The sequence below is a fragment of the Salmo salar genome, chromosome ssa09 (genome assembly GCF_905237065.1).
Source record: "Salmo salar chromosome ssa09, Ssal_v3.1, whole genome shotgun sequence".
NCBI classification, from domain to species: domain Eukaryota; kingdom Metazoa; phylum Chordata; class Actinopteri; order Salmoniformes; family Salmonidae; genus Salmo; species Salmo salar.
Window position 1 is genome coordinate 145,730,598 of NC_059450.1, and position 26,158 is coordinate 145,756,755.

At 45.9% G+C, this 26,158-nt stretch overlaps 1 protein-coding gene across 2 annotated transcripts in view; it reads left to right on the plus strand.

Annotated features, from left to right (window-relative positions):
- The window catches only part of LOC106613184 (guanylate cyclase 1, soluble, alpha 2), a 46,660-nt gene that overhangs the window by 8,757 nt on the left and 11,745 nt on the right, over positions 1-26,158 (plus strand). The window contains exons 3-7 of one of the 2 annotated variants that reach the window (XM_014215189.2): positions 833-960; positions 5,117-5,991; positions 23,525-23,737; positions 23,957-24,229; positions 25,670-25,813. In XM_014215189.2, coding sequence (XP_014070664.2) covers positions 833-960; positions 5,117-5,991; positions 23,525-23,737; positions 23,957-24,229; positions 25,670-25,813 — 1,633 coding nt within the window. The remainder of the gene's footprint in view (positions 1-832; positions 961-5,116; positions 5,992-23,524; positions 23,738-23,956; positions 24,230-25,669; positions 25,814-26,158) is intronic. The other variant, XM_014215190.2, reaches the window with a different exon arrangement.

The window sequence follows — 26,158 nt, forward strand, 5'->3', positions numbered from 1 at the left end:
GTGTGTGTGTTGGTGTGAGTTTCTGTCCAATGCTCTGTGTGTGTGTTGGTGTGAGTTTCTGTCCAATGCTCTGTGTGTGTGTTGGTGTGAGTTTCTGTCCAATGCTCTGTGTGTGTGTTGGTGTGAGTTTCTGTCCAATGCTCTGTGTGTGTGTTGGTGTGAGTTTCTGTCCAATGCTCTGTGTGTGTGTTGGTGTGAGTTTCTATCCAATGCTCTGTGTGTGTGTTGGTGTGAGTTTCTGTCCAATGCTCTGTGTGTGTGTTGGTGTGAGTTTCTGTCCAATGCTCTGTGTGTGTGTTGGTGTGAGTTTCTGTCCAATGCTCTGTGTGTGTGTTGGTGTGAGTTTCTGTCCAATGCTCTGTGTGTGTGTTGGTGGGGGGATTTGTTTGTCCCCACAAAATCCCCACAAGGTCAAATGCTATTTCTAGGGGGATTAGTGTTAAGGTTAGAATTAGTGCTACGCTTAGAATTAGGTTAGTTTTAGTGTCAGGAGCTAGGGTTAGGTTTAGGGTTAAGGTTAGGTTTAAGGTTAGGGTAAGGGGTTAGGGAAAATAGGATTTTGAATGGGACTAAATTGTGTGTCCCTACAAGGTTAGCTGTAGAAGACTGTGTGTGTATGTGTGTGTGTGTGTGCGTGTGTGTTTATGTGTGTGTGTGTGTGTGTAGATGCTCTCTAGCCTGTTATATCATCTTTATGTCTCCATTCCATGTGTGTGTGTGCGTGCGTGTGTGTGCGCGCATGCGTGTGTGTGTGTGTGTGTGTGTGTGTGTGTGTGTGTGTGTGTGTGTGTGTGTGTGTGTGTGTGTGTGTGTGTGTGTGTGTGTGTTTAAGGTGCAGAGAGGATGGGAAGGAGGAAATGAAAAGTGTTACTTTGGAGAAGTGTCCCTTTGTGGATCATTGTGGTTCTGGAGAAGAGGCGGACATCTCTGGAATACTACAGTACATGGCTACTCTACAGGGTCAGTATCACTCTACCATGTGTGTGTGTGTTTTTGTGTGTGTGTGTGTCCGTATGTGTGTCATTTTGACTCCCCAAAAGGTCCTGAAATTTCACCCCAAAGAATAAAGCTGTGTGTGTGGAATGGGCGTGTGATTTGTGATTTATAATGCTTACTCGGTGCTTACACTAGTACGATTCTTCAGCTGGACTTTGCAACTAAAAGCAGCCTCTCCACATGCATGAACACATACCCCTCTGGAACCCTACAGCTACCTTCCAATGAGGAGACACATCTGGGTGGAGTTCTGACAAACACACACTTCTTCACCTCTTTCTGCTTTTCTCTTTGTCTCCTACTTCCTCTCCCTTTCCTAGCTCCCTCCCTCCCTCCCTCCCTCCCTCCTCCCTCCCTCCTCCCTCCCTCCCTCCCTCCCTCCCTCCCTCCCTCTATCCTTGTGCTGCAGTACTGATGGTCATTAGGTTAAAGCACAACCTGTTCCTCAGTGTTCTCCTTCTCTGTACCTCTACCTCCCTCCCGACATCAATTTCTCGCTCCGTCCATTTCCCTCTACCTACCTTCCTCTCTCCAGCTCCCTCTACCTCCCTCCCTTCACCTCTACCTTCCTCTCTCCATCTCTCTCTACCTCTGTCCCTCTACCTTCCTCTCTCCATCTCCCTCTACCTCTGCCCCTCTACCTTCCTCTCTTTACCTCCCTCTACCTTCCTCTCTCCATCTTTCTCTACCTCCCTCTACCTTCCTCTCTCCATCTCTCTATCTCCCTCTCTACAGCTCACTCTACCTCCCTCCCCCCATCTCTCTCTACCTCCCTCTACCTTCCTCTCTCCATCTCTCTATCTCCCTCTCTACAGCTCACTCTACCTCCCTCCCCCCATCTCTCTCTACCTCCCTCTACCTTCCTCTCTCCATCTCTCTATCTCCCTCTCTCCATCTCTCTCTACCTCCCTCCCTCCATCTCTCTCTACCTCCCTCAACCTTCCTCTCTCTATCTCCCTCCCTACAGCTCTCTCTATATCCCTCCCTCCCTCCATCTCTCTCTACCTCCCTCTACCTTCCTCTCTCCATCTCTCTAATTCCCTCCGTACAGCTCTCTCTACCTTCCTCTCTCCATCTCTCTATCTCCCTCTCTACAGCTCACTCTACCTCCCTCCCTCCATCTCTCTCTACCTCCCTCTACCTTCCTCTCTCCATCTCTCTATCTCCCTCTCTCCATCTCTCTCTACCTCCCTCCCTCCATCTCTCTCTACCTCCCTCAACCTTCCTCTCTCTATCTCCCTCCCTACAGCTCTCTCTATATCCCTCCCTCCATCTCTCTCTACCTCCCTCTACCTTCCTCTCTCCATCTCTCTATCTCCCTCTCTACAGCTCACTCTACCTCCCTCCCTCCATCTCTCTCTACCTCCCTCTACCTTCCTCTCTCCATCTCTCTATCTCCCTCTCTCCATCTCTCTCTACCTCCCTCCCTCCCTCCCTCCATCTCTCTCTACCTCCCTCAACCTTCCTCTCTCTATCTCCCTCCCTACAGCTCTCTCTATATCCCTCCCTCCATCTCTCTCTACCTCCCTCTACCTTCCTCTCTCCATCTCTCTAATTCCCTCCGTACAGCTCTCTCTACCTTCCTCTCTCCATCTCTCTCTACCTCCCTCTACCTTCCTCTCTCCATCTCTCTAATTCCCTCCGTACAGCTCTCTCTACCTTCCTCTCTCCATCTCTCTCTACCTCCCTCTACCTTCCTCTCTCCATCTCTCTAATTCCCTCCGTACAGCTCTCTCTACCTTCCTCTTTCCATCTCTCTCTACCTCCGTCCCTCTACCTTCCTCTCTCTACCTCCCTCTACCTTCCTCTCTCCAGCTCTCTCTACCTCCCTCTACCTTCCTCTCTCCATCTCTCTATCTCCCTCCCGCCAGCTCTCTCTACCTCCCTCTACCTTCCTCTCTCTACCTCCCTCCACCTTCCTCTCTCTACCTCCCTCTACCTTCCTCTCTCCATCTCTCTCTACCATCATCCCTCTACCTTCCTCTCTCTACCTCCCTCTACCTTCCTCTCTCTACCTCCCTCCACCTTCCTCTCTCTACCTCCCTCTACCTTCCTCTCTCCATCTCTCTCTACCATCATCCCTCTACCTTCCTCTCTCTACCTCCCTCCACCTTCCTCTCTCTACCTCCCTCTACCTTCCTCTCTCCATCTCTCTCTACCATCATCCCTCTACCTTCCTCTCTCTACCTCCCTCCACCTTCCTCTCTCTACCTCCCTCTACCTTCCTCTCTCCATCTCTCTCTACCTTCATCCCTCTACCTTCCTCTCTCTACCTCCCTCTACCTTCCTCTCTCTACCTCCCTCTACCCTCCTCTCTCTATCTCTCTATCTCCCTCTCTACAGCTCTCTACCTCCCTCCCGCCATGTCTCTCTACCTCCCTCTACCCTCCTCTCTCCATCTCTCTACCTCCCTCCCGCCATGTCTCTCTACCTCCCTCTACCCTCCTCTCTCCATCTCTCTACCTCCCTCCCGCCATGTCTCTCTACCTCCCTCTACCCTCCTCTCTCCATCTCTCTACCTCCCTCCCGCCATGTCTCTCTACCTCCCTCTACCCTCCTCTCTCCATCTCTCTACCTCCCTCCCGCCATGTCTCTCTACCTCCCCTCTACCCTCCTCTCTCCATCTCTCTACCTCCCTCCCGCCATGTCTCTCTACCTCCCTCTACCCTCCTCTCTCCATCTCTCTACCTCCCTCCCTCCATGTCTCTCTACCTCCCTCTACCCTCCTCTCTCCATCTCTCTACCTCCCTCCCTCCATGTCTCTCTACCTCCCTCTACCCTCCTCTCTCCATCTCTCTACCTCCCTCCCTCCATGTCTCTCTACCTCCCTCTACCCTCCTCTCTCCATCTCTCTACCTCCCTCCCTCCATGTCTCTCTACCTCCCTCTACCCTCCTCTCTCCATCTCTCTATCTCCCTCCCTACAGCTCTCTACCTCCCTCCCGCCATGTCTCTCTACCTCCCTCTCTCCATATCTGTCTCAGCCGTGACATGCCTGTAAATGTCAGCATGCTCCTCACCATACCCTCATTACCTAACCCACCTCTGTGTGTGTGTGGTTTGTAGTTCTTTGTGTGTTGTCCAGCCTGTAGTGATCTCTCTGTTTGTTATGCATCAGGGTTGACTGATCAGTCAGACAAACAGCAGCTGTGTGTGTGTGTGTGTGTGTGTGTGTGTGTGTGTGTGTGTGTGTGTGTGTGTGTGTGTGTGTGTGTGTGTGTGTGTGTGTGTGTGCTCTAAAGCAGACTCCAGATCAGTGTTCTGCTCTGCCTCTCCTTCGCAGTAAATAACTCCCCACAGCCTAGCCATGGCACTCCAGCTGTGTTTGTTTATTTTTATGTTGTGGTTGAGTTGTCCTTACGTTGTCCGGATGTTGTGGTTGTGTTATCCTTACGTTGTCCTGATGTTGTGGTTGTGTTGTCCTTACGTTGTCCGGATGTTGTGGTTGTGTTATCCTTACGTTGTCCTGATGTTGTGGTTGTGTTGTCCTTACGTTGTCCGGATGTTGTGGTTGTGTTATCCTTACGTTGTCCTGATGTTGTGGTTGTGTTGTCCTTACGTTGTCCTGATGTTGTGGTTGTGTTGTCCTTACGTTGTCCTGATGTTGTGGTTGTGTTGTCCTTACGTTGTCCTGATGTTGTGGTTGTGTTGTCCTTACGTTGTCCTGATGTTGTGGTTGTGTTGTCCTTACGTTGTCCGGATGTTGTGGTTGTGTTATCCTTATGTTGTCCTGATGTTGTGGTTGTGTTGTCCTTACGTTGTCCTGATGTTGTGGTTGTGTTGTCCTTACGTTGTCCTGATGTTGTGGTTGTGTTGTCCTTACGTTGTCCTGATGTTGTGGTTGTGTTGTCCTTACGTTGTCCTGATGTTGTGGTTGTGTTGTCCTTACGTTGTCCTGATGTTGTGGTTGTGTTGTCCCTACAGTGTCCTGATGTTGTGGTTGTGTTGTCCTTACGTTGTCCTGATGTTATGGTTGTGTTGTCCTTACGTTGTCTGGATGTTGTGGTTGTGTTGTCCTTACGTTGTCCTGATGTTGTGGTTGTGTTGTCCCTACAGTGTCCTGATGTTGTGGTTGTGTTGTTCTTACATTGTCCTCAGGTTTTGTTTGCTCTGTGTTCTAGGTGTGCGGTTCTGTGAGCTGAGGGAGCGTTTCGGGGAGGAGTTCTTCGGTCTGTGTTTCGAGGAGAACGAGCGGGTTCTAAGAGCGGTGGGAGGGAACCTGCAGGACTTCTTTAACGGCTTTGACGCCATCTTAGAACATATCAGAACCTCGACCGGACGCCGCGCCTCTTCAGAGAGCCCCTCTTTTCAATGCAAAGACCCTCACCAGGAGGAGAGAGGAGGAGGAGGAGGAGGAGGGGAGAGGGTGGGAGGAAAGCTTCTCCTCCTCCACTGCTTTAACCCCGCCCCTGTCGTGGGATTGGCTATGCCTGGTTTGATTCGAGGTGTCGCACGCCGAATCTTCCACTCCCACGTTGTGGTGAAGGAAGCCCCTCCCCTAGCGTCCTTGTCGCCCAATGAGGACGCAGAGCACTCAGGTGGAGACTCCATCCCTACTCTCACCGCTTCTCCTTCCTCGTCTCCCTCACCCCCTTCATTGTCTGCCCCCGTCTCACTGTCCTTCCTCATCAGAGAAACCTTCCCCTCCTCTTCCTCCATCCCTCCCTCCTCTGTCACCCTTCCATCAGAGACCTCCAAGCAGACCCTCCCGCCCCTCTCCCTCTCCCCCACTGACCTGCGCATCCGTCCGGCTACATTCTGCAGGGCCTTCCCCTTCCACCTGGTGCTGGGCCCCAGCATGGAGCTGCTGCAGCTAGGGGAAGGTCTGAGAAGGCAGGCACGGATCGAGCCTCACCGGACCCTCTCCTTCAGGGACTGCTTTGAGATCATCTCCCCCAGGATCCAGCCCACCTTCCAGGCCATAATGCTGCGTCTGGCCTCCCCTTTCACCATCCGCACCCGGCCAGACTGCTCCCAGTCCGGCACCAAAGAGAAGGTATTTATGTACTGTGAGTGTGTATGTACTGTGTGTATGTGTGCGTGTGTATTTATGTGTGTGAGTGTGTGTGAAAGAGAGATAGTTTATGTCCATGAGTCTCAGTCTGCGTAGAAAATGAAAGCACAATTACGTTGTGTGTGTGCGTGTTTGTGCTTGTGTGTGTGTGCGTGCGTGTGTGTGTGTGTGCATGCATGCGTGTGTTTGTGCTTGCGTGTGTGTGTGTGTGTGCATGTGTGTGTGCTTGCGTGTGTGCTTGCGTGCGTGTGTGTGTGTGCTTGCGTGTGTGCTTGCATGTGTGCTTGCGTGCGTGTGTGTGTGTGCATGTGTGTGTGTGTGCTTGCGTGTGTGCTTGCGTGTGTGCTTGCATGTGTGCTTGCGTGCGTGTGTGTGTGCATGTGTGTGTGTGTGCTTGCGTGTGTGCTTGTGTGTGTGTGTGTGCATGTGTGTGTGTGTGTGCTTGCGTGTGTGCTTGCGTGCGTGTGTGTGTGTGTGTGTGCTTGCGTGCGTGTGTGTGTGCATGTGTGTGTGTGTGTGCTTGCGTGTGTGCTTGTGTGTGTGCTTGCGTGCGTGCGTGTGTGTGTGTGCTTGCGTGCGTGTGTGTGTGTGCATGTGTGTGTGTGTGTGTGCTTGCGTGTGTGCGTGTGTGTGTGTGTGCTTGCGTGTGTGTGTGTGTGTGTGTGTGTGTGTGTGTGTGTGTGTGCGTGCGCATTAGAAAAAGAGGCTAAAATGGTCCTGTTGGGTAATAACCTCTGAGCTGATCTGCAGTCTCCTCTGTCAGCTAACACGCACTCTGCTCTCTCCATCTTCTTATTTCTCACCTATTTTTCTGTTCCAGTCTTCCTGCCTTTCTCTCCTCTATTAGTTCTGTTCCTCTGGGTTATAGCTTTAAAAGTCTGTGTTGTTACTCATTTCTTCTAGGATTTGTCCTTTTCTACCAGACTATTTCTGTAGGTTAGTTGTCCTCTGGGGGCCCATCTGTCCCAGCTGAACTCATTTGAATGCTTTTAACTGACTGTGTTCAGGAAGTCTTTTCAGGTCAGGTTTCTGTCTTCTATGGACAGTAACACCGTGTTAGCCATACATCAGCTAGTGATATAAATTGGAAATGTAGATATTTTTGATTGCAATAAGTTGAAAATATACCTTAGGGTCTGCTGCTTTGCAGAACAAACCTTCTTTTCAAGCTACTGTTTTTTTACCATACGTTGAGTTCAAAGTATCAGGGAGTCTAGTAAACTATATTTACTATATCAATTCATGATTGCTGTACGATACATCTGCACAATATAAGATCATTTTGAGATTACCAACTCAAATGTACACGATTTAGTAGTTGTAGTGTGTGTAGTGTGTGTAGTTTAGCAGTTGTGTGTGTGTTGCTGTTTTGTACAGGGGTTTTAATTGGATAATTGTGGCATTGCAGTGGGATTCAGAGGGGTTGACAGACTAGTGCCAACCAGGGCTTACTGTGGTAATCTGGACAGATGATTATGAAATAGACCAGTCTCTGTTTTCATATGAAAGAGCATTACCCTGCTGGCCTGCTCCATTATTATAGACCTCCCACACAAAATACCATCTTAATACACACACGGACATATGCACGCGCACACACACACACACACACACACACACACACACACACACACACACACACACACACACACACACACACACACACAAACATGCCATGTTATATTCTTCTATCCTTGTGGGAATCTATAATTCCTTTTCATTTAAAACCATTAAAAATCATAATTTCCATTCAAAGTCCTTTAAAAATCATAATTTCCAATCAAAAATCTATTAAAAATTGTAACCCTAACCCTAATTTTAACCCTAAACCTAAACCCTAAAATGTTAAAATAGCCTTTGTCCTCATGGGGAAGAGGGAAATGTCCCCACGAGGGAGAATGTTCCTTGTTTAACTATCCTTGTGGTGACTTTGGGGGATTTTAGGTCCCTACAAGGGTAGAAGAACTAACCCACACACACACCAATCGAAACCTTCATTCTAACCCTAAACCTAAAATAGCCTTTGTCCTCATGGGGACCTGGGAAATGTTTGTGGGATTTCCGGTACCCACCAGGATAGGAATACAAGCACACACACGCACACGCACATGCACACACACACACACACACACACAGTATTGTACAGCTAACCTTATGGAGACACACAATCCAGTCCCTTTCAAAATCCTATTTTCCCTAACCCCGAACCTAAACCTAACCCTAACCTGTACTCTTACCCTAACCCTAACCTTAACCCAAAAACCTAACCCTAAACCTAATTCTAACCCTAGCACTAATTCTAACCTTAACCCTAAACTCCTTAGAAATAGCATTTGACCTTGTGGGGATTTTGTGGGGACTAACAAGTTTGTCAAATTTTTGTTCATTTACTATTCTTGTTAAACACACACACACACACACACACACACACACACACACACACACACACACACACACACACACACACACACACACACACACACACACACACACACACACACACACCACAGTACAGTACCAGGACCTCATCTCCAATGTCAGAACTCAAGCACCACTCTCTCTCTATCACCCTCTCTACCGCTCACTCCCTCGCTTTTATCTTTCTCTCCTCGCTCCCACTCTGCTCGCTCTCTCTCACAGGGTTCCTTTTCTTAGCTCTCCTTTCCTATCTCTGAGAATAGAATATTAGTCCCCTGTTTTAGAGGGCCTTAGTTGGGCCTGGATTTGTCCGTTTTAGCTTGGTTGGGCACCTTTCACACACACACACACACACACACACACACACACACACACACACACACACACACAGAAAGACACAGTTATTGCAGATGAAATGTGTATCTGTGCGTCACCCAAGTCTCTGTCAGCAGTGGTTGGGTAACCACAGTGATGAATCAGAAAGCAGTATGATGTGTAGAGCAGGTCTGGCTGAGTTAGTGGAAACACACCTCAGTTTGAATAACACAACAACCTGCCTTTCAACTAGCTCACACAGTTTCATGTCAGAATTAGATGTTCATCCATGTAATTTCTATCACTGTATTTGAACTTGCCAAACCCGATCCACAATGCCCTAGCAAAACCGAAACCTACTTGAAGTTAACAGCGTTAACAGCGGGTGAACTCGCCCAGCCGCCCAGTGTTTATCCCAGAAACACAGCGTTAACAGCGGGTGAACTCGCCCAGTCGTCCAGTGTTTATCCCAGAAACACAGCGTTAACAGCGGGTGAACTCGCCCAGCCGCCCAGTGTTTATCCCAGAAACACAGCGTTAACAGATGGTGAACTCGCCCAGTCGCCCAGTGCTTATCCCAGAAACACAGCGTTAACAGATGGTGAACTCGCCCAGTCGCCCAGTGTTTATCCCAGAAACACAGCGTTAACAGATGGTGAACTCGCCCAGTCGCCCAGTGTTTATCCCAGAAACACAGCGTTAACAGATGGTGAACTCGCCCAGTCGCCCAGTGCTTATCCCAGAAACACAGCGTTAACAGATGGTGAACTCGCCCAGCCGCCCAGTGTTTATCCCAGAAACACAGCGTTAATAGATGGTGAACTCTCCCAGCCGCCCAGTGTTTATCCCAGAAACACAGCGTTAACAGCGGGTGAACTCGCCCAGTCGCCCAGTGTTTATCCCAGAAACACAGCGGTAAACAGCGGGTGAACTCGCCCAGTCGTCCAGTGTTTATCCCATAAACACAGTGTTAATAGATGGTGAACTCGCCCAGTGTTTATCCCAGAAACACAGCGTTAACAGCGGGTGAACTCGCCCAGTCGTCCAGTGTTTATCCCAGAAACACAGCGTTAACAGATGGTGAACTCGCCCAGCCGCCCAGTGTTTATCCCAGAAACACAGCGTTAACAGCGGGTGAACTCGCCCAGTCGTCCAGTGTTTATCCCAGAAAAACAGCGTTAACAGCGGGTGAACTCGCCCAGTCGCCCAGTGTTTATCCCAGAAACACAGTGTTAACAGCGGGTGAACTCGCCCAGTCGCCCAGTGTTTATCCCAGAAACACAGTGTTAACAGCGGGTGAACTCACCCAGCCGCCCAGTGTTTATCCCAGAAACACAGCGTTAACAGATGGTGAACTCGCCCAGTCGCCCAGTGTTTATCCCAGAAACACAGCGTTAACAGCGGGTGAACTTGCCCAGTCATCCAGTGTTTATCCCAGAAACACAGCGTTAACAGCGGGTGAACTTGCCCAGTCGTCCAGTGTTTATCCCAGAAACACAGCGTTAACAGCGGGTGAACTCGCCCAGTTGTCCAGTGTTTATCCCAGAAACACAGCGTTAACAGATGGTGAACTCGCCCAGCCGCCCAGTGTTTATCCCAGAAACACAGCGTTAACAGATGGTGAACTCGCCCAGTCGCCCAGTGTTTATCCCAGAAACACAGCGTTAACAGATGGTGAACTCGCCCAGTGTTTATCCCAGAAACACAGCGTTAACAGATGGTGAACTCGCCCAGTCGCCCAGTGCTTATCCCAGAAAACACAGCGTTAACAGCGGGTGAACTCGCCCAGCCGCCCAGTGTTTATCCCAGAAACACAGTGTTAACAGATGGTGAACTCGCCCAGTGTTTATTTCAGAAACACAGCGTTAACAGATGGTGAACTCGCCCAGCCGCCCAGTGTTTATCCCAGAAACACAGCGTTAACAGCGGGTGAACTCGCCCAGTCGCCCAGTGTTTATCCCAGAAACACAGCGTTAACAGCGGGTGAACTTGCCCAGTCGTCCAGTGTTTATCCCAGAAAAACAGCGTTAACAGCGGGTGAACTCGCCCAGTCGCCCAGTGTTTATCCCAGAAACACAGTGTTAACAGCGGGTGAACTCGCCCAGCCGCCCAGTGTTTATCCCAGAAACACAGCGTTAACAGATGGTGAACTCGCCCAGTCGCCCAGTGTTTATCCCAGAAACACAGCGTTAACAGATGGTGAACTCGCCCAGTCGCCCAGTGTTTATCCCAGAAACACAGCGTTAACAGATGGTGAACTCGCCCAGTCGCCCAGTGTTTATCCCAGAAACACAGCGTTAACAGATGGTGAACTCGCCCACTCGCCCAGTGTTTATCCCAGAAACACAGCGTTAACAGATGGTGAACTCGCCCACTCGCCCACTCGCCCAGTGTTTATCCCAGAAAACACAGTGCCACAGTGTTAATAAGTGAAAGGAGGCATAAATTGTTGACGTAATTGTAATCCAAACCAAACCCTCAAGTAAGTCATGACGCAGTCACTTACCAAACTCAGTTTAGGACAAGACTTACTTTATGGGGCGGCAGGTAGCCTAGTAGTTAGCACGTTGGGCTGGTAACCCAAAAGGTTTCTGGAGCGAATCCCCGAGCTGACTAGGTAAAAAAATAAGAATGTAATTCTGCCCCTGAACAAGGCAGTTAACCCACTGTTCCCCGGTAGCCCGACATTGTACGTAAGAATTTGTTCTTAACTGACTTGCCTAGTTACATTTTTTTATTTCACCTTTATTTAACCAGGTAGGCTAGTTGGTTAACACATAACCGACATTGACCTGTTTACACTTTGTAGTTCATTTTGACACTACAATTAATGTTTCTGTCGCATATCAATGACTCAGGGGTCGTTCAAAACCAGAGAAGTTGGTTCTAAGGGGCAGTTGACCTTTAATAGTCATAGCAGGGACAGTGATGTATGCAACAGTAAGACACATTAAGAGGCATAGCAGGGACAGTGATGTATGCAACAGTTAGACACATTAAGAGGCATAGCAGGGACAGTGATGTATGCAACAGTAAGACACATTAAGAGGCATAGCAGGGACAGTGATGTATGCAACAGTTAGACACATTAAGAGGCATAGCAGGGACAGTGATGTATGCAACAGTAAGACACATTAAGAGGCATAGCAGGGACAGTGATGTATGCAACAGTAAGACACATTAAGAGGCATAGCAGGGACAGTGATGTATGCAACAGTAAGACACATTAAGAGGCATAGCAGGGACAGTGGAGATAGTCAGAGCACCTGGATCAGTGAGGGAGTTAGCCAAGGAGTTAGAGAGAAAGTGAATTAAAGCAAGTGTGTGTGTTTTTTCAGAGAAGGGGGATGAGCTGACATTTTCATCAGAAAGGGCAGAGAGTGGAGGCGACAGGACATAGTCTGAAGCTGAGTCCATACCCCCCCACCCAGACTCCCTCTCTCCCTCCTGACAGTGTCTGTTTGTCCATCCATCCTCCCCCCAGGGCTTGAGTGTAGACCTACTGGAAAGGTCACTTAGCTTTTCTCTCTCTCTCTCTCTCTCTCTCTCTCTCTCTCTCTCTCTCTAGTGTATGTCTGTATTGTTATAGTTATTCACCATAGTGAAGGCGTAGGCTCAGGTTTTCTGGGTCTCTATGTTTTTGGTTGGATAGGTTTCTGAATTTCTTTCTTAGGTTTTTGCATTCTTCAAACCATTTGTCATTGTTGTTCATTTTCTTCGGTTTTATGTTTGACATTTCTAGATTTGATAGGGAAGCTGAGAAGTCAAATATACTGTTTAGATTTTCTACTGCCAGGTTTACACCTTCACTATTACAGTGGAACATTTTGTCCAGGAAGTTGTCTAAAAGGGATTGAATTTGTTGTTGTCTAATAGTTTTTTGGTAGGTTTCCACGCTACATTCCTTCCATCTATAGCATTTCTTAATATTACTCAGTTCCTTTGGCTTTGATGCCTCATGATTGAATATTACTCTGTTCAAGTAGACTGTGATTTTGCTGTGATCTAATAGGTCTCTCTCTTTCTCTCTCAGTTCAATTTCATTTTAAGTGCTTTATTGGCATGGGAAATATATGTTAACATTGCCAAAGCAAGTGAAGTAGATAATAAACTAAAGTGAAATTAACAATAAAAAGAACAGTAAGCATTACACTCACAAAAGTTCCAAAAGAATAAAGACATTTCAAATGTATATATTATGTGCAAATAGTTAAAGTACAAAAGGGAAAATAAATAAACATAATTATGGGTGGTTGCCCTTTTCTTGTGGCAACAGGTCACAAATCTTGCTGCTGTGATGGCACAATGCGGTATTTCACCCAATAGATATGGGAGTTTATTCGAATTCTTTGTGGATCTGTGTAATCTGAGGGAAATATGTGTCTCTAATATGGTCATACATTTGTCAGGAGGTTAGGAAGTTCAGCTTAGTTTCCACCTCATTTTGTGTGCAATGTGCACATAGCCTGTCTTCTCTTGAGAGCCAGGTCTGCCTACGGCAGCAAGGCTATGCTCACTGAGTCTGTACATAGTCAAAGCTTTCCTTAAGTTTGGGTCAGTCAAAGTGGTCAGGTATTCTGCCACTGTATACTCTCTGTTTAGGGCCAAATAGCATTGTAGTTTGGTCTGTGTTTTCGTTAATTCTTTCCAATGTGTCAAGTAATTTTATTTTTGTTTTCTCATGATTTGGTTGGATCTAATTGTGTTGCTGTCCTGGGGCTCTGTGGGGTCTGTTTGTGTTTGTGAACAGAGCCCCAGGACCAGCTTGCTGAGGGGACTCTTCTCCAGGTTCATCTCTCTGTAGGTGATGACTTTGTTATGGAAGGTTTGGGAATCGCTTCCTTTTAGGTGGTTGTAGAATTGAACGTCTCTTTTCTGGATTTTGATAATTAGCAGGTATCGGACAAATTCTGCTCTGCGTGCATTATTTGGTGTTTTACGTTTTACACTGAGGATATTTTTGCAGAATTCTGCATGCAGAGTCTTTATTTGGTGTTTGTCACATTTTGTTAATTCTTGGTTGGTGAGCGGACCCCAGACTTCCCAACCATAAAGGGCAATGTGTTCTATAACTGATTCAGGTATCCTAATTGGTATGTCACATTTTATGTTCCTTTTGATGGCATAGAAGGCCCTTCTTGCCTTGTCTGTCTCTCTCCCTTTCTCTATCTCTCTCTCTCCCCCTCTCTCTCTCTCTCTCTCTCTGTCTCTGTCTCTGTCTGTCTTTCTCTCTGTCTCTGTCTGTCTCACTCTGTCTCTCTCGCTCTCTCTCTCTCTTTCCCTCTCTCTCTCTTTGCCTCTCTGTCTCTCTCTCTCTTTCTCTCCCTCTTTCTCTTTGTCTCTCTTCTCTGTCTGTGGTACCAATGTCTCACTCTCCTTTTCCTTTAGTCCTTTAACTTCCCCCTCTCTCACACGCACACGCACACGCACACGCACACACACACACACACACACACACACACACACACACACATACACATACACATACACACACACACACACACTGATGCTGGGAGCCCTCCAGCTGTGTGTGTGTACACCTTTCTGCACACAGAGGAGACATCTTATTGGCATGCCGTCAGGACCGCACTCGTCTACCCAGCACCTTACACTCCTCCTCTGTCTCTAGCTCCTTCACTCCAAACCCCTGTCTTCACCTTCTAACCAGTAAATCACCCCTTCCCATCCTGCCCAATAATGTTTGTACCATGTTTTGTGCTGGTCTCTCTGTATGTAGTGTTGTGATGTCTCTCATCATGATGTGTGTTTTGTCCTATATTTTTATTTTTAATCCCAGCCCTTGTCCCTGTAGGTGGCCTTTTGCCTTTTGGTGGGCCGTTATTGTAAATAAGAATTTGTTTTTAACTCACTTGCCTAGTTAAATAAAGGTTAAATAAAAAATTAAATAAATCTTCGCTACACCTAACCAGAACACTCCCCCCCACCCCACCTCACCCACAGTAATCCATCTTCTCCAAACACTATCGCCAGTTTGAATTTGCGCAGCGTGTTACTGTGTAACCTTAAGAGCACCAACATCATGACCCTGTTTTTATCACTGGTGTCATAAGGTCATCCTCTCCACTCTGTAGTGTAAATATAACCCAGAGAGTAAGGGAGAGCAGTGACTTTCATAATGACCCAGAGAGTAAGGGAGAACAGTGACTTTCATAATGACCCAGAGAGTAAGGGAGAACAGTGACTTTCATAATGACCCAGAGAGTAAGGGAGAGCAGTGACTTTCATTATGACCCAGAGAGTAAGGGAGAGCAGTGACTTTCATTATGACCCAGAGAGTAAGGGAGAACAGTGACTTTCATAATGACCCAGAGAGTAAGGGAGAGCAGTGACTTTCATAATGACCCAGAGAGTAAGGGAGAGCAGTGACTTTCATTATGACCCACAGAGTAAGGGAGAGCAGTGACTTTCATTTTAACCCAGAGAGTAAGGGAGAGAAGTGACTTTCATAATGACCCACAGAGTAAGGGAGAGCAGTGACTTTCATTTTGACCCAGAGAGTAAGGGAGAGCAGTGACTTTCATAATGACCCAGAGAGTAAGGGAGAGCAGTGACTTTCATTATGACCCAGAGAGTAAGGGAGAGCAGTGACATTCATAATGACCCAGAGAGTAAGGGAGAGCAGTGACTTTCATTATGACCCAGAGAGTAAGGGAGAGCAGTGACTTTCATAATGACCCAGAGAGTAAGGGAGAGCAGTGACATTCATAATGACCCAGAGAGTAAGGGAGAGCAGTGACTTTCATTATGACCCAGAGAGTAAGGGAGAGCAGTGACTTTCATAATGACCCAGAGAGTAAGGGAGAGCAGTGACTTTCATTATGACCCACAGAGTAAGGGAGAGCAGTGACTTTCATTATGACCCAGAGAGTAAGGGAGAGCAGTGACTCATTATGACCCAGAGAGTAAGGGAGAGCAGTGACTTTCATTATGACCCAGAGAGTAAGGGAGAGCAGTGACTTTCATAATGACCCAGAGAGTAAGGGAGAGCAGTGACTTTCATAATGACCCAGAGAGTAAGGGAGAGCAGTGACTTTCATTATGACCCACAGAGTAAGGGAGAGCAGTGACTTTCATTTTGACCCAGAGAGTAAGGGAGAGCAGTGACTTTCATTATGACCCAGAGAGTAAGGGAGCGCAGTGACTTTCATTATGACCCAGAGAGTAAGGGAGAGCAGTGACTTTCATTATGACCCAGAGAGTAAGGGAGAGCAGTGACTTTCATAATGACCCAGAGAGTAAGGGAGAGCAGTGACTTTCATTATGACCCAGAGAGTAAGGGAGAGCAGTGACTTTCATAATGACCCAGAGAGTAAGGGAGAGCAGTGACTTTCATAATGACCCAGAGAGTAAGGGAGAGCAGTGACTTTCATAATGACCCAGAGAGTAAGGGAGAGCAGTGACTTTCATTATGACCCAGAGAGTAAGGGAGAGCAGTGACTTTCATAATGACCCAGAGAGTAAGGGAGAGCAGTGACTTTCATAATGACCCAGAGAGTAAGGGAGAGCAGTGACTTTCATTATGACCCAGAGAGTAAGGGAGCGCAGTGACTTTCATTATGACCCAGAGAGTAAGGGAGAGCAGTGACTTTCATTATGACCCAGAGAGTAAGGGAGAGCAGTGACTTTCATAATGACCCAGAGAGTAAGGGAGAGCAGTGACTTTCATTATGACCCAGAGAGTAAGGGAGAGCAGTGACTTTCATTATGACCCAGAGAGTAAGGGAGAGCAGTGACTTTCATTATGACCCAGAGAGTAAGGGAGAGCAGTGACTTTCATAATGACCCAGAGAGTAAGGGAGAGCAGTGACTTTCATAATGACCCAGAGAGTAAGGGAGAGCAGTGACTTTCATAATGACCCAGAGAGTAAGGGAGAGCAGTGACTTTCATAATGACCCAGAGAGTAAGGGAGAGCAGTGACTTTCATTATGACCCAGAGAGTAAGGGAGAGCAGTGACTTTCATTATGACCCAGAGAGTAAGGGAGAGCAGTGACTTTCATAATGACCCAGAGAGTAAGGGAGAGCAGTGACTTTCATTATGACCCAGAGAGTAAGGGAGAGCAGTGACTTTCATAATGACCCAGAGAGTAAGGGAGAGCAGTGACTTTCATAATGACCCAGAGAGTAAGGGAGAGCAGTGACTTTCATTATGACCCAGAGAGTAAGGGAGAGCAGTGACTTTCATTTTGACCCAGAGAGTAAGGGAGAGCAGTGACTTTCATTATGACCCAGAGAGTAAGGGAGCGCAGTGACTTTCATTATGACCAAGAGAGTAAGGGAGAGCAGTGACTTTCATTATGACCCAGAGAGTAAGGGAGAGCAGTGACTTTCATAATGACCCAGAGAGTAAGGGAGAGCAGTGACTTTCATTATGACCCAGAGAGTAAGGGAGAGCAGTGACTTTCATAATGACCCAGAGAGTAAGGGAGAGCAGTGACTTTCATAATGACCCAGAGAGTAAGGGGAGAGCAGTGACTTTCATAATGACCCAGAGAGTAAGGGAGAGCAGTGACTTTCATTATGACCCAGAGAGTAAGGGAGAGCAGTGACTTTCATTATGACCCAGAGAGTAAGGGAGCGCAGTGACTTTCATAATGACCCAGAGAGTAAGGGAGAGCAGTGACTTTCATTATGACCCAGAGAGTAAGGGAGCGCAGTGACTTTCATTATGACCCAGAGAGTAAGGGAGAGCAGTGACTTTCATTATGACCCAGAGAGTAAGGGAGAGCAGTGACTTTCATAATGACCCAGAGAGTAAGGGAGAGCAGTGACTTTCATTATGACCCAGAGAGTAAGGGAGAGCAGTGACTTTCATTATGACCCAGAGAGTAAGGGAGAGCAGTGACTTTCATAATGACCCAGAGAGTAAGGGAGAGCAGTGACTTTCATAATGACCCAGAGAGTAAGGGAGAGCAGTGACTTTCATAATGACCCAGAGAGTAAGGGAGAGCAGTGACTTTCATAATGACCCAGCGAGTAAGGGAGAGCAGTGACTTTCATTATGACCCAGAGAGTAAGGGAGAGCAGTGACTTTCATAATGACCCAGAGAGTAAGGGAGAGCAGTGACTTTCATAATGACCCAGAGAGTAAGGGAGAGCAGTGACTTTCATAATGACCCAGAGAGTAAGGGAGAGCAGTGACTTTCATTATGACCCAGAGAGTAAGGGAGAGCAGTGACTTTCATAATGACCCAGAGAGTAAGGGAGAGCAGTGACTTTCATAATGACCCAGAGAGTAAGGGAGAGCAGTGACTTTCATTATGACCCAGAGAGTAAGGGAGCGCAGTGACTTTCATAATTACCCAGAGAGTAAGGGAGCGCAGTGACTTTCATAATGACCCAGAGAGTAAGGGAGAGCAGTGACTTTCATAATGACCCAGAGAGTAAGGGAGAGCAGTGACTTTCATAATGACCCAGAGAGTAAGGGAGAGCAGTGACTTTCATAATGACCCAGAGAGTAAGGGAGAGCAGTGACTTTCAAAGCCTCCTATCTTGTTGTTCTCCTGAACAACAAACAGGAAAACAACACAGTGTTGACTGGTGCATCGGATCAAAGGTTCGCTAAATGTCTCAATCCTTTTAGTTCCCTATCACACACGCACACACAGGCACACGTGCACGCACGCACACAAACACACACAGGCAGCGCACACGCACACACACACAGACACACACATAGCCTTGTCATGTAAAACAGCCTCCACAATAACAGATGAACAGAGAAATGAAATGCGTAAAGCGCCAGCCACCAGCGCTAGAGGAGAGATTAGTGCCTGAGCACTGGTTGGCCTAGAGGTCTCACATGATCTTTCAATAGATCTGACTGAGTATACAGGGAGATACCATGTGTGTGCATGGCCTGCGTGCAATGTACGTGTGTGTGTGTGTGTGTGTGTGTGTGTGTGTGTGTGTGTGTGTGTGTGTGTGTGTGTGTGTGTGTGTGTGTGTGTGTGTGACTCATTGACTTGTGCTCTGTGCTTCTATGCAAACGAGTCTGTTTACATGCCAGTCTGCTTAAATCCTCTCTTTCTCCCTCTCTACCCACCTCTCCTTTTCTCTCTCACTTTCCCTGTCTATCTCTGATTCTTTCTCCCTTTCTCTCTCTCCACCTCTCCTTTTCTTTCTCACTTTCCCTGTCTATCTCTCATTCTCTCTCCCTTTCTCTCTCTCCACCTCTCTCTGCTCTCCTTCTCGGTCCTCTGGTTGAGAGTGGGGCTGTGGTCCTCTGTGGTCTGTGTGTTACTGCTGTGTGTTACTACTGTGTGTTACTGAGAGTGGAGATCAGTCTGTACTGATGAGGGAGATGGAAACAGGAAGGAACTGTGTTAAAGCAGGGAGACGCAAAACGAGACCAGCAGAACAGCCTCTGGTGTGTGTGTGTGTGTGTGTGTGTGTGTGTGTGTGTGTGTGTGTGTGTGTGTGTGTGTGTGTGTGTGTGTGTGTGTGTGTGTGTGTTTGTGTGTATGAGCGTTCTGTTAATTTGAGGGTAGTTTTCCGAGATACAGTCGCTTGGTTTTCCGGAGTGCCAGCGTTCCTGGTGTTCCTGTCGTTTCCATGGAGATTCCCATTAGTGTGTCAACAATGTGACTCCTCCCACTCTGCCCGCCACAACCACAGAAGACAGCTGTTCACATCCTCCCACAATACACACTGCGACTGTATATAGTGTGTGTGTGTGTGTGTGTGTGTGTGTGTGTGTATGTGTCTACTTTCTGTAGCTAAGTGTGTGTGCAGTGCTCTGTCTCTCTGTAGACTATATGTAGGTAGTGTGTGTGTTAGATCTCTGTAGACTATATGTAGGTAGTGTGTGTGTTAGATCTCTGTAGACTATATGTAGGTAGTGTGTTTGTTAGATCTCTGTAGACTATATGTAGGTAGTGTGTGTGTTAGATCTCTGTAGACTATATGTAGGTAGTGTGTGTGTTAGATCTCTGTAGACTATATGTAGGTAGTGTGTGTGTTAGATCTCTGTAGACTATATGTAGGTAGTGTGTGTGTTAGATCTCTGTAGACTATATGTAGGTAGTGTGTGTGTTAGATCTCTGTAGACTATATGTAGGTAGTGTGTGTGTTAGATCTCTGTAGACTATATGTAGGTAGTGTGTGTGTTAGATCTCTGTAGACTATATGTAGGTAGTGTGTGTGTTAGATCTCTGTAGACTATATGTAGGTAGTGTGTGTGTTAGATCTCTGTAGACTATATGTAGGTAGTGTGTGTGTTAGATCTCTGTAGACTATATGTAGGTAGTGTGTGTGTTAGATCTCTGTAGACTATATGTAGGTAGTGTGTGTGTTAGATCTCTGTAGACTATATGTAGGTAGTGTGTGTGTTAGATCTCTGTAGACTATATGTAGGTAGTGTGTGTGTTAGATCTCTGTAGACTATATGTAGGTAGTGTGTGTGTTAGATCTCTGTAGACTATATGTAGGTAGTGTGTGTGTTAGATCTCTGTAGACTATATGTAGGTAGTGTGTGTGTTAGATCTCTGTAGACTATATGTAGGTAGTGTGTGTGTTAGATCTCTGTAGACTATATGTAGGTAGTGTGTGTGTTAGATCTCTGTAGACTATATGTAGGTAGTGTGTGTGTTAGATCTCTGTAGACTATATGTAGGTAGTGTGTGTGTTAGATCTCTGTAGACTATATGTAGGTAGTGTGTGTGTTAGATCTCTGTAGACTATATGTAGGTAGTGTGTGTGTTAGATCTCTGTAGACTATATGTAGGTAGTGTGTGTGTTAGATCTCTGTAGACTATATGTAGGTAGTGTGTGTGTTAGATCTCTGTAGACTATATGTAGGTAGTGTGTGTGTTAGATCTCTGTAGACTATATGTAGGTAGTGTGTGTGTTAGATCTCTGTAGACTATATGTAGGTAGTGTGTTTGTTAGCTCTCTGTATATGTAGGTTGTATGCATTATGCAGAGCTAGGAGAAGGTTCTATAAATAAATCAGCCTGCAGTGGGCTGCAGTGGGCTCACAGGCAGAATAATCTATCTGACACCAGGGAGAGAGAGAGAAAAACTGAGGGAGAGAGAGAGAGAGCAGGAGAGAGAGAGAGAGAGAGAGAGAGAGAGAGAGAGAGAGAGAGAGAGAGAGAGAGAGAAGATGCTAGGATCTTAAACCAGGCCTGGAACCTGAGAGAGACTTGGGTTCCCCAGGTTAAAATAACAATATGTAGCTTTCACTTCTGGTCAAAGCGCTGCCATTGCACTTGTGTGTAAACTCAGGGGGTGGGTAAACCCTTAATTGTTTGGTTATTCTTCTTGGGTGAGAATGTTGTTCCTATGTTATGGTATCCCACCAGAACCGCAACCGAAGATACAGTAGCAGACTAACCTGACCTTTTTCAGTCAGCTGAGAGCCAGAGAGATGTTTTCAACCTGAACACATTTCAATGTAATCCTGTATTGTCTATAGGCTACAGCTGGACTTATTACCGCAGGGACAGCGTTCTCTTGAACTGGTGTGTATGGGAGAATGGGTGAAGGACATCTCATTTGTTGCCTAGATGATGTTGGAATGTGCAGCAGTACATCCCCATTGTAAAGGGTATTAGGGTCTTCTGAAAACATTGTTGTGTTCGGACTACGACGTCCTCTTAACGTTTCTGAATAGTATTTCTATGGTTGTGTTTATAGATCAGGTAATGGAAACGCCACGTGTCCCTCCGTGGGGGATAGATCCAGAATCTCCACATTGCCGCCCATCAACATGATCCTAAATTTAACCTACTGTTTATATGTGTATTTCACACTACGTTGAGGTAAACATCGGAGTATAATGCTTGTATGGATGTCAATCCCAATTCATGTTCATGTCATCTTCACCAATCAACTGCATTACCCTTAAAAATTACTTAAACTACCACCACCAATTTCTGTTTGGCTAGCTATGCTACCAGCTTTTTCGAACGGGTTAGCGTTTAGCAAAAAAATGAAATGATACAGCGAAAACAGCCAAATGGAGCCAAATCGGATTTCAGTAACCACATTGTGGGCCAGTTGATGCCAATGACGGCTTCCTTCTTCTACAGTGCCTTCAGAATGTATTCACGCCCCTTCATTTTGTTGTGTTACAGCCTGAATTTGAAATTGATTACATTTCCATTTTTGGTCACCGGCCAACACACATTTCATAATTATGTTTTTATTAAAAAAATATACAAATTAATAATAAATGAAAAGCTGAAATGTCTTGAGTCAATAAGTATTCAACCCTTTGTTATGGCCTGAATAAGTTCAGGAGTAAAAATGTGCTTAACAAGTCACATAATAAGTTGCATGCACTCACTCTGTGTGCAATAATAGTGTTTAACAGGATTTTTGAATGACTATCTCATCTCTGTATTCCAACTATACAATTATCTGTAAGGTCACTCAGTTGAGCAGTGAATTACAAACACAGATTTAACCACAAAGACCAAGGAGAGGGAGATGGGGACACTTGAGCAGTTGCACAACTGAATTAATTCTACTGAAATGTGTCTTCTGCATTTAACCAAACCCCTCTGAACCAGAGGGAGGTTTTCCAATGCCTCACAAAGAAGGGCACCTATTGGTAGATGGGTAAAAAAAATTAAAGCAGACATTGAATATCCCTTTGAGCATGGTGAAGTTATTAATTACACTTTAGATGGTGTATCGATACACCCAGTCACTACAAAGATACAGGCGTCCTTCTTAGCTCTGTTACCGGAGAGGAAGGAAAACGCTCAAGGATTTCACAATGAGGCAAAGAGTGACTTTAAAACAGTTACAGAGTTTAATGACTGTGACAAGAGAAAACTAAGGATGGCTCCACAACACTAACCTAACTGACAGAGTGAAAAGAAGGAAGCCTGTGCAGAATAAAAATATTCCAAAACATGCATCCTGTTTGCAACAAAGGCACTAAAGTAACACTGCAAAACATGTGGCAAAGCAATTCACTTTTTGTCCTGAATACAAAGTGTTATGTTTGGGGAAAATTCAATACAACAAATTACTGAGTAGCACTCTCCATATTTTCAAGCATAGTGGTGACTGCATCATGTTATGGGTATGATTGTAATCGTTAAGGACTAGGAGTTTTTCCTGATAAAAAGGTGACGTAATAGAGCTAAGCACAGGCAACATCCTAGAGGAAAACCTGGTTCAGTCTGCTTTCCACCAGACACTGGGTGATGAATTTACCTTTCAGCAGGACAATAACCTAAAACACAAGGCTAAATATACACTGGAGTTTCTTACCAAGAAGACAGTGAATGTTCCTGAGGGGCTGACTTACAGTTTTGACATAAATCTTCTAGAAAATGTATGGCTAGACTTGAAAATGGTTGTTTAGCAACAATCAACAACCAATTTTACAGAGGTTAAACATTTCTGAAAAGAATAATGGGCAAATGTTGCACAATCCAGGTGTGGAAAACTCTTCGAGACTGTACCCAGAAAGGTGTAATTGCTTCCAAAGGTCATTCCAACATGTATTGACTCAGGAGGTTGAACACTTATCTAATCAACATAAAGTAGTGTTACATTTTTCACATTTTTCTTCCACTTTGACATTAGAGTATTTTGTGTAGATCATTGACAATGAAATCAATTTTAATCTCACTTTGTAACTCAACAAAATCAAGGAGTGTGAATACTTTCTGAAGGCACTGTATTTCCCACAGTCTGCGTTCCATTGATCTCTTTATCACCTGAATAACCCCTCTCCCTGTCTTCTGCCCCACACTCTCTCTCTCTCTTTCTTTCTCATGCTCTTTCTCCCTCTTTGCCAGGTGATGGAGGTGAAGGGTCAGATGATTCATGTCCCAGAATCCTCTACTCTGATGTTCCTGGGTTCCCCCCGGGTGGACAAGCTGGAGGAGTTGATGGGCAGGGGCCTTTACCTGTCAGACATCCCCATCCACGACGCCACGCGTGATGTCATACTGGTGGGACAGCAGGCCAAGGCACAGGACGGCCTCAAGAACAGGATGGACAAACTCAAGGTACAGTCAAACACACATGCAATATGCACACACACACAAGTGCACACACATGGTCACACACAAACATACATGTGTGCTCATACTCATTATTCTGTCAAGTAGACATTCAGCAGCCGACTCATCCAGCTTCAGAAAAAGAGAAAACGCGTTGGTCACTAAACCTCCACTCCATCATCACCTTTCTACTAATTGTATTTCTATCCCTCTGCTCTTCCCCAGGCCACTCTAGAAAAGACACACCAAGCTCTAGAAGAGGAGAAGAGGAGGACAGTAGACCTTCTCTACTCCATCTTTCCTGGTGACGTGGCCCAGAAGCTGTGGCAGGGGGAGTCTGTCCCCGCCAGGAAGTTTGATGATGTCACCATGCTGTTCTCTGACATCGTGGGCTTCACGGCAGTGTGTGCCCAGTGTACCCCCATGCAGGTCATCAGCATGCTCAACGAGCTCTACACACGCTTCGACTACCAGTGTGGAATACTGGATGTGTATAAGGTAGGAACACACTGTTTGCACGTCACAAACTGTACACTTAGTGTATGCTTGTTATATGTTTCAGGGTTTGGGTCGATTCTGAATTGAGTTACGAATTGCTCTTTAATTCCATTTCAATTATTGTATTTGAATTGAATTTGAATTGGCCACACCTCACAGGAAGCAGAATTTGGATTGCATTCAAATGAAAGAAAGTAGAATTTAATTAAATGACTTTCAAATGCCTTATTTATTCTACACATCACCATAGCAATGTTTATTTTGACTTGGTTACCAATACCATTTAGCATTAGATTGAAACATTTCATCTTTAAAACTCATTTTCCTAAAACAATAAAACAGAATTAGTGGTCTAGAAATACTCTAAGATCATGTTGTGGGTTGTCTTTAATAATTAATAACTACCTTAAATGTTTTTAAATATCAGAAACAAAAGGTTTTCCCATAACACATTAGATTAAACTGTTTGACATATTTGAGTTAAAATAAAACTCATATTTCAAATGGTATGTGTACTCGTTGAATTAATAAGTGGTAGATTTGTCAAATGAATGAGATTTTCATGTTTCACATCTCAGTTGACTCAAATCAAATTCAATTCAAATTCTGCTTCCTGTGGAGTGTGGCCAATTCAAATTCATTGTTTGAATTGGATTAAATTCAGAAATACTGAATTGACTCCAACCCTGATACGTGTCATCTGTCCACATAGGAGAGGTATAGTGCAATTGAGTAATGGTGCAGCCGTGGGTAAATACAAGGATCAATCAAGTTGTGTTTTATATCAGCACTGTGTGTGTGTATGCGTGTGCGTGCGTGCATATGTATCGGGTGGAAAAACACACTGATTAATGGCTAATGCAACAGTGCTTAACAACAGTGTGTCAATACTGGCTGCCTGACAGAGTGGTATTACAACAAGGCCCAGTGCGTCCATTAACAACCATCACTCCCTCTATCCATCCATCCCTCCATCCATCTAGCTCTACATCAGCTCTCGTCCTTTGCCAGGGTTTGAGTCAGCACAGATACAGCACTTTATCTTTCCCTTCCTTTCTCCTCACCCTTCCACTTTTTTACTTGACTCTTCCCCTTCTCTCTTTCTACTTCCATTTTCTCTCGTCTCCACTTTCTCCTCTCCCCTCTCTTTTCCTGCTCCATGTGAGGAGAGAGGGGGAGAGAGGGGGAGAGGGGGGGAGAGAGGAGTCCCATATGTTCCCATTGTCATGGTTACTCTGGATAAATGACTGTGACTGGAAGAAAATGAGAGTTGTGTTTCTTGTTGTCAGGTACAGCTTGTCTGAGTGTTTATTTTAATTCTGCCAATAACCCTGTCAAGATAAATGTTATTATGAAAATATTTAAATTTGATTAAAGTATAGAACTCAAATCAAATGAAATCGTCATGGCTTCATGAACTCTTCTCCAATCCCCATATAGATTGAGACTATAGGCGACGCCTACTGTGTTGCGGGCGGGCTCCACCGGAAGATTGACAGCCATGCTAAGCCAATCGCACTCATGGCCCTGAAGATGATGGAGCTGTCAGAGGAGGTGTTAACGCCGGACGGCAAATCCATCAAGGTGAGTCTTCGCTTGGCACAGGAGAGGGAATGGGCTATTTCTCCCTCACTCTCTTTTTCTGTCATCTTTTCTATCTCCCTTTTCACTCCCCCTCCTTTTCTCTCACTTCCTCTCTCTCTCTATCCTTTTTCACCCTCTCCTCCTACTGTCTGTCTCTCTTCTCATTCAAATGTATATGTGGTTTACACCTCGAATTTAAAGCATCTATCAGCTTATCAGTGCGGTTCTGTGTTGTGCCACAGACAGAAGGAGTAACCCAGACACATCACAGGGGCTATCAAGCTGAAACATCCATTTAGAAAGTTTTCTTACCACTAAATATGTTACTGAGAGGAAGTCCAGTCG